Source organism: Eucalyptus grandis, chromosome 3 (genome assembly GCF_016545825.1).
Source record: "Eucalyptus grandis isolate ANBG69807.140 chromosome 3, ASM1654582v1, whole genome shotgun sequence".
In the NCBI taxonomy this organism is placed as follows: Eukaryota; Viridiplantae; Streptophyta; class Magnoliopsida; order Myrtales; family Myrtaceae; genus Eucalyptus; species Eucalyptus grandis.
In genome coordinates this window covers 14,530,871-14,541,044 of record NC_052614.1, presented here as the reverse complement: position 1 = coordinate 14,541,044, position 10,174 = coordinate 14,530,871, and the positions used below count along the sequence as shown (strand labels likewise).

General features: G+C 42.2%; 1 protein-coding gene across 2 annotated transcripts; it reads left to right on the top strand.

The window, feature by feature from the left end:
• The first annotated feature begins 3,673 nt into the window (after window positions 1-3,673).
• On the top strand, window positions 3,674-10,147 carry LOC104436618 (probable ADP-ribosylation factor GTPase-activating protein AGD14). Of its 2 annotated transcripts, XM_039308130.1 has the most exons (15): window positions 3,674-4,001; window positions 4,561-4,696; window positions 5,382-5,443; window positions 5,677-5,764; window positions 5,844-5,905; window positions 6,015-6,108; window positions 6,294-6,704; window positions 7,015-7,355; window positions 7,386-7,650; window positions 7,733-7,894; window positions 7,983-8,084; window positions 8,178-8,282; window positions 8,803-8,974; window positions 9,091-9,136; window positions 9,554-10,147. In XM_039308130.1, exons 2-15 carry the CDS (start codon window positions 4,598-4,600, stop codon window positions 9,690-9,692), a joined length of 2,148 nt encoding a protein of 715 aa, XP_039164064.1. In that variant the 5' UTR covers window positions 3,674-4,001; window positions 4,561-4,597; the 3' UTR covers window positions 9,693-10,147. The 2 variants fall into 2 exon arrangements, with proteins under 2 accessions (XP_039164064.1, XP_010047751.2); XM_010049449.3 differs by having other exon boundaries at window positions 7,015-7,650.
• The last annotated feature ends 27 nt before the right edge of the window (window positions 10,148-10,174 follow it).

Sequence of the window (10,174 nt, the reverse complement as noted above, 5' to 3'; positions counted from 1 at the left end):
TGTTAAAAACCCTAGGGCTAAGTTGCGATATATATTTTTTTTGGATGATATGAGATCGGATAAGATGAGAATGAATAATATCTTGTACTATAGTCGGTAGATATTTGACTATAACAGTGTGTTTTGTGGACATGGACAAAACTAGATAGTACATTAAATAGTTAGTAAAGAAACGGTTGAACACGGGAGGAGAGCAAGCGTTACGATGTCCGCTTGGGGACCATCGCACGAAAGACCTCCTACGGGCCATGCGATGGCAGCGATGACCACCAAGGGTTATGACATCACCGTGGGACTGCAACCACCGTGAAGTGTTCCTGTCCCCGTAATTTTAGAACAGTGATCGCCATCAAGGTGGTTGCACTCCTCGCCATGGCGGCCACGCTTGTTGAATGACGTTGACCACCGTACCGTCGGTGTCGCCATTCACAACACCACCACCACCCTTCTGGTCCCTCTTCTTTCTTGATTGGGCAATGCGGACCTTTTTTTTCTTTTTTTGATTTTCCCCATTTCCTTTCATCCCCATAGGAAATATCCCCTAAGCGGAATTACTTTGTTCTAGTTATACTTAATCATATCCAACTCAAATTTAGTTTGGATGGTACAAATTGAAACCCTTAGCGGTTGTTGAATTTAATTAGGGGGTGCATGAGAATTGTCTATTTTGTTTGAAACAATTTTTCTATTCCGCACTATTTCTGGAATAGAAATTCATTTGATAAACTTACTCCGTTTTTTTTTTTATTTCCAAAAATAGGTTTAGAATAGAAATCGAAGTAAATATTTTCTACTTCTCTATTTCTATAATAGAAATGAGAAATAAAAATTTTCTCATTGTTTATCAACCGATCCTTCATCCGTTGCCGTCGGTCGCTATCCGTTGGTCATTGGCTGCCGCCCGTCGGGCCCCCGCCCCGCCGTTGCCGATCACCGCTGCCGCCACCGTTCGCCGCCGCCGCCGCCATCGTTCACCGGCCGCCACCACAGCCATCACTGTCCGTCACCGCTATCCACCGATCCGCGGTCATCCAAAAGGAAAAAAAAAAATTGTCATTATCAAACGAATTTTTATTTTTAGAGTATAAATTTTGTGTCGTTATCAAACGGTTATTTTTACTTAAAAATTCTCATAAAAATAAAAATATAAAAATTTATTTCTATTCCGAAATTATTTTGAAACAGAATGGCTGTTATGCGCGCTCTTAAATCCGCATGAGATCTACACAAGTATGAATGCAGAGAAAGAATTAATTTGCCCGACCCATCATCGGACCAGGGCCAAGAAAGTATTTACCCAAACTGATGGTTGATCGAGATCACAACCCTTAGCATCCCTTCATTTTTCTAGGCAGTTGTCCTCGTCCTTGTCCTAGCCATCCCAAAACTCCTAGAGAGGTGGTTGTCCAGCCTCCCTAGTCCCTATGTCTGGCAATCTCGAGCGAGACGTGCAGCCAACGCGCCGAAAGCACTGGTGGGCTAGAGAGCAACCGTGAAAACAATCTGTCAGAAAGACAGTACACAACGCTAACGCACCTCGACCCACCCGTCCCTACCAAGGTTCATTTCAGTACTTTCCAGCACATTCGAGAAAGTAGCAAAGGATAAAATATACTCCGAGTTTCAGGGGGTCCTGGAAAGCGCAGATGCGGTACTTTACTAGTGCATGGCCAGGAAAGAGGCCACGCCAGCCGCATCCGCCCTAATTTCTCCCCCTCGTGCTGACGACGGAGGACTCGATTCCGCAGGACGTCGAAGGCTTAGGGACTGCATTTCATTGAAAGAAATCGTCGGGGGAACCGGAGCGTGACGGGGACTAGAGCCGTCGTTTTAAACCCTTAATGAAGAGATTAGAGAACCGTCTTGTGGCGAAAGTCAAGTGGTCCTATCACCACTAATGTTTTCTAATGAAGTGGAGCTAATGGGAGGTTTGTGACCAGCCGATAGCCCTCGAGGTTTAGGTGCCTCACAAAGAAAAGTCAGGACAATGACTAGCATTGATAGCATGCCTCGTGTTAAGTGTTCTAGAATAATGTAAAATTTTACGTAACCACCACCAACTATTCGAATAGTCTAAATTATTAGAAGAAAAATTGATTCTAATATTCGAATATTCTAAAACGATATATCAATTTTTTTTTTTATTTAGATTGGAGTGAAGCTTAAATTCGAAATATGAAAGTGCGTTCAAAATAGAAAAGAATGGTATGACATAAGGAGAACAAATCAAGGGTGATGATTTTTTTTTCTTTTTAAGCCGAGAAGAATATGAAATAGATGTAATCATTAAATGGGTTAGGTTATGCCGTGCGATAATTAAGGAACTTGGCTCGGCCTGGTTGAGTTTAATCGGGCTGAGTCAAACTTTATAATCGAATATCATTTTCAGATTCTATTAAAGATAGCATTGAATTGATTTTGACTCAGAAAAATTGAGATTGATCGATCATATATGAAAGGGCTACTTGAGGCGAGGCGAAGTAAGAGGATAAGGATGTGAAATCCTTAGGACCCACTAAAATTTGATTTTCCCTGATCTTGTGAAGAAATTGCACGTCCGGCAATATTCAGCAGTTCAAATCCTCCAAATTCTCCCACCTTTTTCCTTTCTGGAAAAGTGGGTTGAATAGTCAATTGAAAAATTCAAAGTGCGATTTTACATTAAAAAAATGCCTTATTTTAATTTATTTTTCGCCCATTTTCTTTCTCTCCAAGGCCAAATTCAACTTTCTACACTCCACATTCAACCCTTATCCCATTAACAAATATGGAAAAAATCAACAATCTTCTCTGCCCCTATTTCTTTAATCCGCCAGTTTAATTTTTTGTGCTTATCATTTTCCCCACCCTAAAATCTCTCCGAAAAATAATCCCAATTTAAGATCTTCCCATTGCAACATCTCGGCAAAATTACAGGACGTGGCAGTTCTGGAACCGGAGCTGACGTCAACGTGCTGCTAAAAATTCTTCCGGCGCCAGTTATAATTTCAGTTAAAAAGAAAAATTAAAATTAATTAATTAATCAGAGGGAAAATGATTAAAGAAGAAATCGTCGCGTGGCGAGCGTGATTATGGCGACCAGCGAGAGGGGGTCATTGCTGACCGATCCCAGTCGCCTTATGCGACCATCATAATCACGCCCATCCCAAGAAAATTAAAATATAAAAATATAACAAAGAGAACAGAAAAAACTTCCAATCATATTATCAACAAATACCCAACTTTTTCTTTCATTATGAAAGAGCCCAAATTTATACACATATACTTTGTCACATTAACATAAGTTTGACATTTTTTATGATGTCAATTTTTTTATATTTATGCGAAACTTAGTGACACAATTATTAATATGACAGTGTGTATAGTTTAAGGTTTTTGTGTTATCGACCGAAAAAAAATAAAAAGAGGAAAAGTGAGGATAAGAAAACGATAAACGAAAAACGAAAAAGGTAAAAAAAAAAAAAAAAAAACGGGGATCGTAGACCGGACCGGACCGGACCAGAGCCCGTCAAAGGAGGAGTGGGGGCCACGCCGGCGTTAGGACACCGTACCACGCTGTGCGCCCGATAACATCGTAACATTAACCCCTCCCTCCCTCTCTCTCTTCTTTCTCTCTCTAAAAAAAAAGCAAAATTACCAAAAAGCCTTCCTTTTCCCTCTACTCTCTCTCTCTCTCTCTATCTCTTCTTTCTCTCTCTAGCATTTCTGAGGGGAAGGAAGGAGAAAGGAAGCGACTTTGGTTGTGAGAGACAGAGAGCGAGAGCGAAGCTCTGAGCTGGAGACTCCACCAAACCCTGCTGCCATCTCTCTCTCTCTCTACCCTCCCTCTTTCTCTCTCTAGCTCTTGCTCTGCAAATTCCTCGAGCGGAGCTCGCGTGCACACTCGCCTCGCTGCTGGCTCGATCCCCCTCTTCGTCTTCCTCTTCTCTTTCTCTCTCTCTCTCTCCTCCTCCCTCGCTTCGGCATCGTCGGCATCGTGGTCTGCTGCGGAGGCTGCGCAAGTAGGCACCAAGTCCCTCTCTTTCTCTCTCCCTCTTGTCCGTCTGTGCTCGAGCGTTGGTGGGTTCCTCGCGGTTTCCCCGATTCTTGCCGGGATCGGAGCCGGCGTGTGCTCCGGCGAGCCTCGATTCCTCAGATCCGCCGCCCGCCGGATTGGGATTCTTGCTCGCCCGTTTTTGATCTCGTCGTGCTGGCTGGTTGTGGGGAGAATTCTTCGGTTTTCGTTTGCGCCCGTTTCTGGGAGGGGGGGGGGGGGAGGTGGGATTAGAGATCCCGGGTTGTGCGTTTAGATGTTGGTTTGTTCGGTTAGAATGAGCGGAAAGAGACTTTAGCGAGTGACATTTCTGTTCTCTCTGCAAGTCGTTTTGTCGACTTGGAACGTCGTTTACTTGGTCAAAATGATTTCTTTTTCCCGTTTGAATGCTGTCCGAATCGTCTGTCTGCAGGATTGGGTGATTGAGATTCGCGTGAGGAGGGCACTGAGTTTAGCGATTGTTTTGCTTGGATGAATTACGGCGAATTCTAGTGGATTGACTTCCGTGCTTGCCCTTTTTTGACCAGTTGATTCTTGGATTTGGGTGCCTGTGACATCTGGGGAATGGCCAACCGGATCAAGGAAGATGAGAAAAACGAGCGAATTATACGGGGTCTTCTCAAGCTCCCCGAGAATAAAAGATGTATCAATTGCAACAGCCTGGTATGCGGCACATTGCTTGCTTTTGCATTCCAACTTCATGCCGTCATGTCTCAAATGTCTAAGCCCATAATATAATTCATGATGTTTGTGTTAAGAATTAAATTGTTTTTTAATTCTCTGACTTGAACTGAGTTAGCTGCAACATCATGAAGTAAGCAAGCACACTGAAGATTATTTATGGATTGAGTTACTAAGCTACCATGATCGGTTGTGTCTTCCATCCTTTTTTGTTGCTACCTGCCAAGCTTGCTTAGTTGGCTTGTGATGAGTGGGAAATCTTTTTCAGCATCATATATTTACCTATCCATTGTCGGTACCTTGCTTCTTCCTGTGTTAGTTTAGATTCCAGGGTCAAGTCTGTCAACCTGGTAGACTATAATAGAGCCACTGCTTTTGAGATCTCTGAAAAGGATAGAGGCATCTAAACCATGACATGCATTAGATGATATCAGTGCTTTGCTCCAAGCTAATAATTTTCATGCCAAACTGTATTTTGGTGATGCCATGAAAATGTTACTCTTCTAAAGCTATGTAGTTCATAAATTCTTTCATAAAACATCTAAACAATAGGAATGTGGCGAAATTCCATGTTAACTTGGGATTGATCATGCATATTGGAGTTTGAACTCTTATCCTGATCAAATAGAAGTAACGTTTATTTTGGGAATTCTATTTCTGTGAACAGGGACCACAGTATGTTTGCACCAGTTTCTGTACATTCGTGTGCACAACATGTAGTGGAATACAGTAAGTACTGATAACCTTTTTTACCTTGTTGTACATGTATCGATTCATATGTGTATTTAGCTGTCGGTTTGGAAGATTCAAACTAGTTGTGAAGAAAAAACATGAATATAGTCCATGGACACATCTTGAGACAAGATTAAGCAAAAGAGGATTCTGAGAGGGGATGAATATGTTCTTACGTGCATTATGCTTTCATTTGCTTAAACTGAGCTGACCGCTAGCAATTGCTTCAGCCGGGAGTTCACACATCGTGTGAAGTCTATATCGATGGCTAAATTCACATCACAAGAAGTTAGTGCCCTCCAAGGAGGTGGAAATCAGGTATGTAAGCATTCCTTATGCTGGACATGCAATAATGTTGCTAAGCTGTTGACATGACCGTTGAAAAATTGCCTTACAGCGTGCAAAGGAAATCTATCTCAAGGAATGGGATCCACAGCGTAATTCTCTGCCTGATTGCAGGTATGGTATATAACAAGAACATATATTATTCTTCTGATAAGTAGGAGGCCAAGCATCCTGTGTGTTCTTCAGAAGCTCAGTCTCCTGATTTGGTTTTCTACTTTCCCAGTAATGTCGACAGGCTGCGAGATTTTATTAAGCATGTCTATGTGGACAAAAGATATTCAGGTGATAGGAGTTTTGATAGACCTCCAAGGGTGAAGGTAGGTGCAGTGCTACTTAACCTCTTGAGTTGTTGATTAGGCTATCTTGATCTTGAACTAATTTTCTTTACTGTTTAACTAATGAGAGCAGTTTGAATGAACCCAAACTTGTATCTACAAAGCTGTTCATCAATTGTTAACAGTATTTGATATTCTGCCCTCATCTAATTGTGTACAATGTGCAGAGTGACAGAGAAGACTCATACCATGGAGGTTCTCGAAGTCCTCCATACGAGGAGACATATGATCGGCGATACAGTGATAGGTCAAGCTCCGGTGGAAGAAGTCCAGCATACGATCAAGAAAGCAGACAGCATAGTGATTTCAAGAGAAGTCCTTCTCGTCCAGATGTAATCAATGATTGGCGTCGAGAAGACAGATTTGGAAATGGAAAGAAGTTGGACGATCGCCGAACTTCTGACGGAGAATCAAAGATAGGAGGATCACCTGAACGACCAAAAGATCTAGAGACATCTAGTCCACCTGTGGTGCGACCAGTTAGGGAAATACTGGGAGATAATGTTTTGCCTCTTAGGATAGTAGAACCTCCAAAAGCCAATGGTACTAGGGCAACTGATGGCTTGGTGCAGACACAGGTGTGGCCTCTTATTTATGTTGAAAAGATAAATTCTCTAGTGTTCCTGAGTGCATAACCATAGTGGATCTGAAGGTGGCATTCTAACTAGAAAGCTAATAATTCGAGTCCAGAACTGAATCAAATTTTCATTGGTCCTAAAATGCACTGCATGATCAATTCAGATGCAAACCTCTAGAGAAACCAGATGCTTTTTTTTTTTTTCCCCTTTCCTTTCTGGGATACTCGATAAGAATCTTTTAAATGTAATATGCCTTCATTATCTCGTCTTCATTGCAAAAGAAAAAAGTCATTATCTTGTCTGATTGCAGAGGACTGTATCTTCCAGTAGCTTGGGTTCAACAAACGGGAATGTTGCAGAAGTTAAACCTGAGAAAGCAGTTAGCTTAATTGATTTTGATGCTGATCCTGAACCTCCTACTACAGCCACCACACAGCCACATCCACCTACCATGAGTCAAGCCATTTCTACACCGATGACTTCTACCAGTCAGGATAATTGGGCCTCTTTTGATGTCGCACCTGCCACAATAGTATCCCAGCCTCCAAACGCAAGTCCCCTGGATTCTGTCATATCTCAGTTGACTACTCCAGCTCCTGCACCTGGTCAACAGTCAGGAGGCCCTGGGTTTGGGGGGGCATTTGTTGCACCTGGAGGCAGCTCAGCAGTGTTACCACTGGTTGGTAATTCAATGGCTGCACCTGTAGTTAACACTCCTGCGTTGCCCTTGACTGCCGGTGCTTCCACAGTTGTGCCAGCAGGTGGTTTGTCAACATTCCCTCAAGGAGGTTCTTCAGTGAGTGCCCCGGGATTGGTATCAACTTCTGCTGTAAGTGGTGGCCCTGCTTTCAGTACTCCACCTCAGCAACCTACCCTGTTCCCAGCAGCTGGTATGCAGACCACTCAACCATCCTCAATGCACATTCATGGAACATCTGGCAATCAGGTTGGCTATGCTATCTGTATGAATGTTAATGTCGTTCTCTAATGCACCACATAACCTGTTTGTCTTCTAATCTTTTTCATAGTCCTGGAATGCATCACCTCCTGCAAATGTACAAGGACCTTTTAGCATGGTTTCATCTCAAGCACATCATGCATCAAAACCTCCTGAACAGGTCACTTCTGCTGTGGTTTTGCAAAATGTCTCTGCTGATGTAAAATCAAGTTCAAGAAAAGAGTTGCCTATGGTAATTCTGCCTACAAGTGTTTTTGGTGTGACTTTGCCAAGTCTTCTCATGATTTATTTTCTCACAACTAATACGGAGTTATTTATAGGATCTTTTCACTGCAACTTATCCATCCTATCCAGCACCAGTTATGGGGTGGCAAAATCGTCCTCATTTTGCCATGGGATATATGCAATATAACCCTGTCATGGTATCAAAATATTTGGATATGCCTCCTAGCTTTTAATGCCATTTCCGTTTTTTCTTATTAACATATTTCAAAATATATACTTTACTATTGCAGACAATGCAACCTTTGCCACAGCAAACAATGCAACCTTTGCCACAGCAATCAAAATCAGTGAACCCATTTGATACAAGTGAACCTTCTCAAGTTCAGACTCCAATGGTATGTGAAACGTCCAATTTACAGCTCAGTCTTTACTGATGTGCTAAGTGAATGTCAAGGAATGGTGATGTCATAAAATAGAACATGTATTAGTGCCCTGTTTGAAATTCATGGTCGTTACTTCTGAATTTTATTTGTGCTGTCTTCCTATTCAATATCAGGGGAAAGTAGGGTATGAAATTGTAAATAGAAGTATGCTTGCATAGTGCAGACTCATGAACTTGAAAACATAACAACTTGGATGGATTAGGGTTTTAGGCTACTTTGTTTTTCTTTCGTCAGTATTTATTAGCATTATTGTATTTTTGGTGGTTTGGGGTTGAGGGGGCTTGTTTTGAGGACCCCTGGATGTTGTTGATGAAGAAGAAGGGTAAGTAGATTCACATGTAGCTGGTTATCACTATTAGTGCCTGACTACACTTTTTGAATCCCTTGAATTATAGTCGAGGTATATTGCAAAGCATTAGTTGTTTTTTTTTTTTTAAATAACTTTTTCTTTTTCTCGTCCCTTTCTATGCAGTTTCCCTCCATGGCATCATTGCAGGGTGCTTTACCAAATGTCCCACCCTCTTCCAGTCTCATGCATGCTTCCGGTCTTGGTACTCCCACGCCATCATGGATACCCCCTCAAGGCACTTATGCATCAGCAGCATCTCTGCAGCCACAAGCTCACGCATCAGCATTGCCTCCAAGTAAGCGATGATAGCAACCCTGCTGGTGTAAATAGATTAATGACAAGAAAAGACAAGACAAAGAAAAAGTTATGGTCTGTATTTTCTGTCTGCTGATTCTTTGTGTGAATCTTCAGGTGCCTACATGGGACAGCAAATGCATGGTAACATGCCTCCTTCCAGGTGACTATCACTGATTATTGTTTTCATCAGATGCTGTTTACTTGGCTGAGATGTGCGCGCACGCCCGCGTTCAGGGTGCTGACCAAAATGATTCATGTGCTTTGCATGTTATTTCTGTCATGCTCTGCCCATTCACTTAGAACTGGCGATATTGTAGCATCGAAAATAGTTTGAGCTTGTTTATTCATGTGCGTTCAAGCTAATGTCACTGTTTAGGCTCTCAAGAAGCACGTATCTTGTAGGATACCTTTGGTGTTCATGGTTGGTTTAATCCCACTTTGTCAAGTGCGAAATATTGTTTCATGATGCTTTGTCCCCCTAAAGCAAGGAATGCATGGGAAAATTTCCGGAAGTGTTTTAATGGCGTGCCTTTATTGGGCAATGAGTAGCTTCCACTCACTGCTTTGCTTTTGTTAGGTATCAAGGAGTAGGGGGATTTGGCATGGAGGGAGCTTCGTATGGCCCCTTGAATACGAATCAGTTTGGAACTGCCGGTTTTCCAGCCCCTCATACACCAAATTCTTCGGCACCAGTCGGAGGAAACCCTTTTGGCTAGATGCAAAGAGCAAAGCTCTCTGACTTCACTTGGGCATCTCCTTGTTGCTCCTCTTCATCTTGTCCCGTTGAAAGTTTTGGTTTCTTATATTAATAGAGAGGCAGCTAGAGAGAGATTCATTTGCATCCATTATTTTGGGGTAGCCGTCGACACCTTCGATTAGTAGATCAAGAAATCACTTGAACTCCAGCCGAAATCACGTGGCCTCGAGACGGCTCCTCCTTGATCCAAGTTTTTTTCTTTTTTTGTTTATGCAGCAACGGTGTTAAATCTGTTTGTAGATTCTCATTAGGCATTTGATGGTCCAACTCGATTGCTTCTGTTGTAAAATTCTTTCTTTTTTGTTCTAGTTTTGAGATTGTCGCATGTCAATCACTACGTTCGTGAAACAAAGCCTGTAATGATGTATTGTGGGGTGTGTATATGTTGATATTATCGAATGATGAGTTTTGTAACCATACTGTCAAGTGTAGTTCTGTCAC

Coding starts and splice junctions, on each gene's coding strand:
- LOC104436618 (XM_010049449.3), top strand. CDS start 4,598: ATGGCCAACCGGATCAAGGAAGATGAGAAAAACGAGCGAATTATACGG. Junction 7,651..7,732: donor ATGGAACATCTGGCAATCAG/GTTGGCTATGCT, acceptor TCTTTTTCATAG/TCCTGGAATGCATCACCTCC. Junction 7,895..7,982: donor CAAGAAAAGAGTTGCCTATG/GTAATTCTGCCT, acceptor AGTTATTTATAG/GATCTTTTCACTGCAACTTA.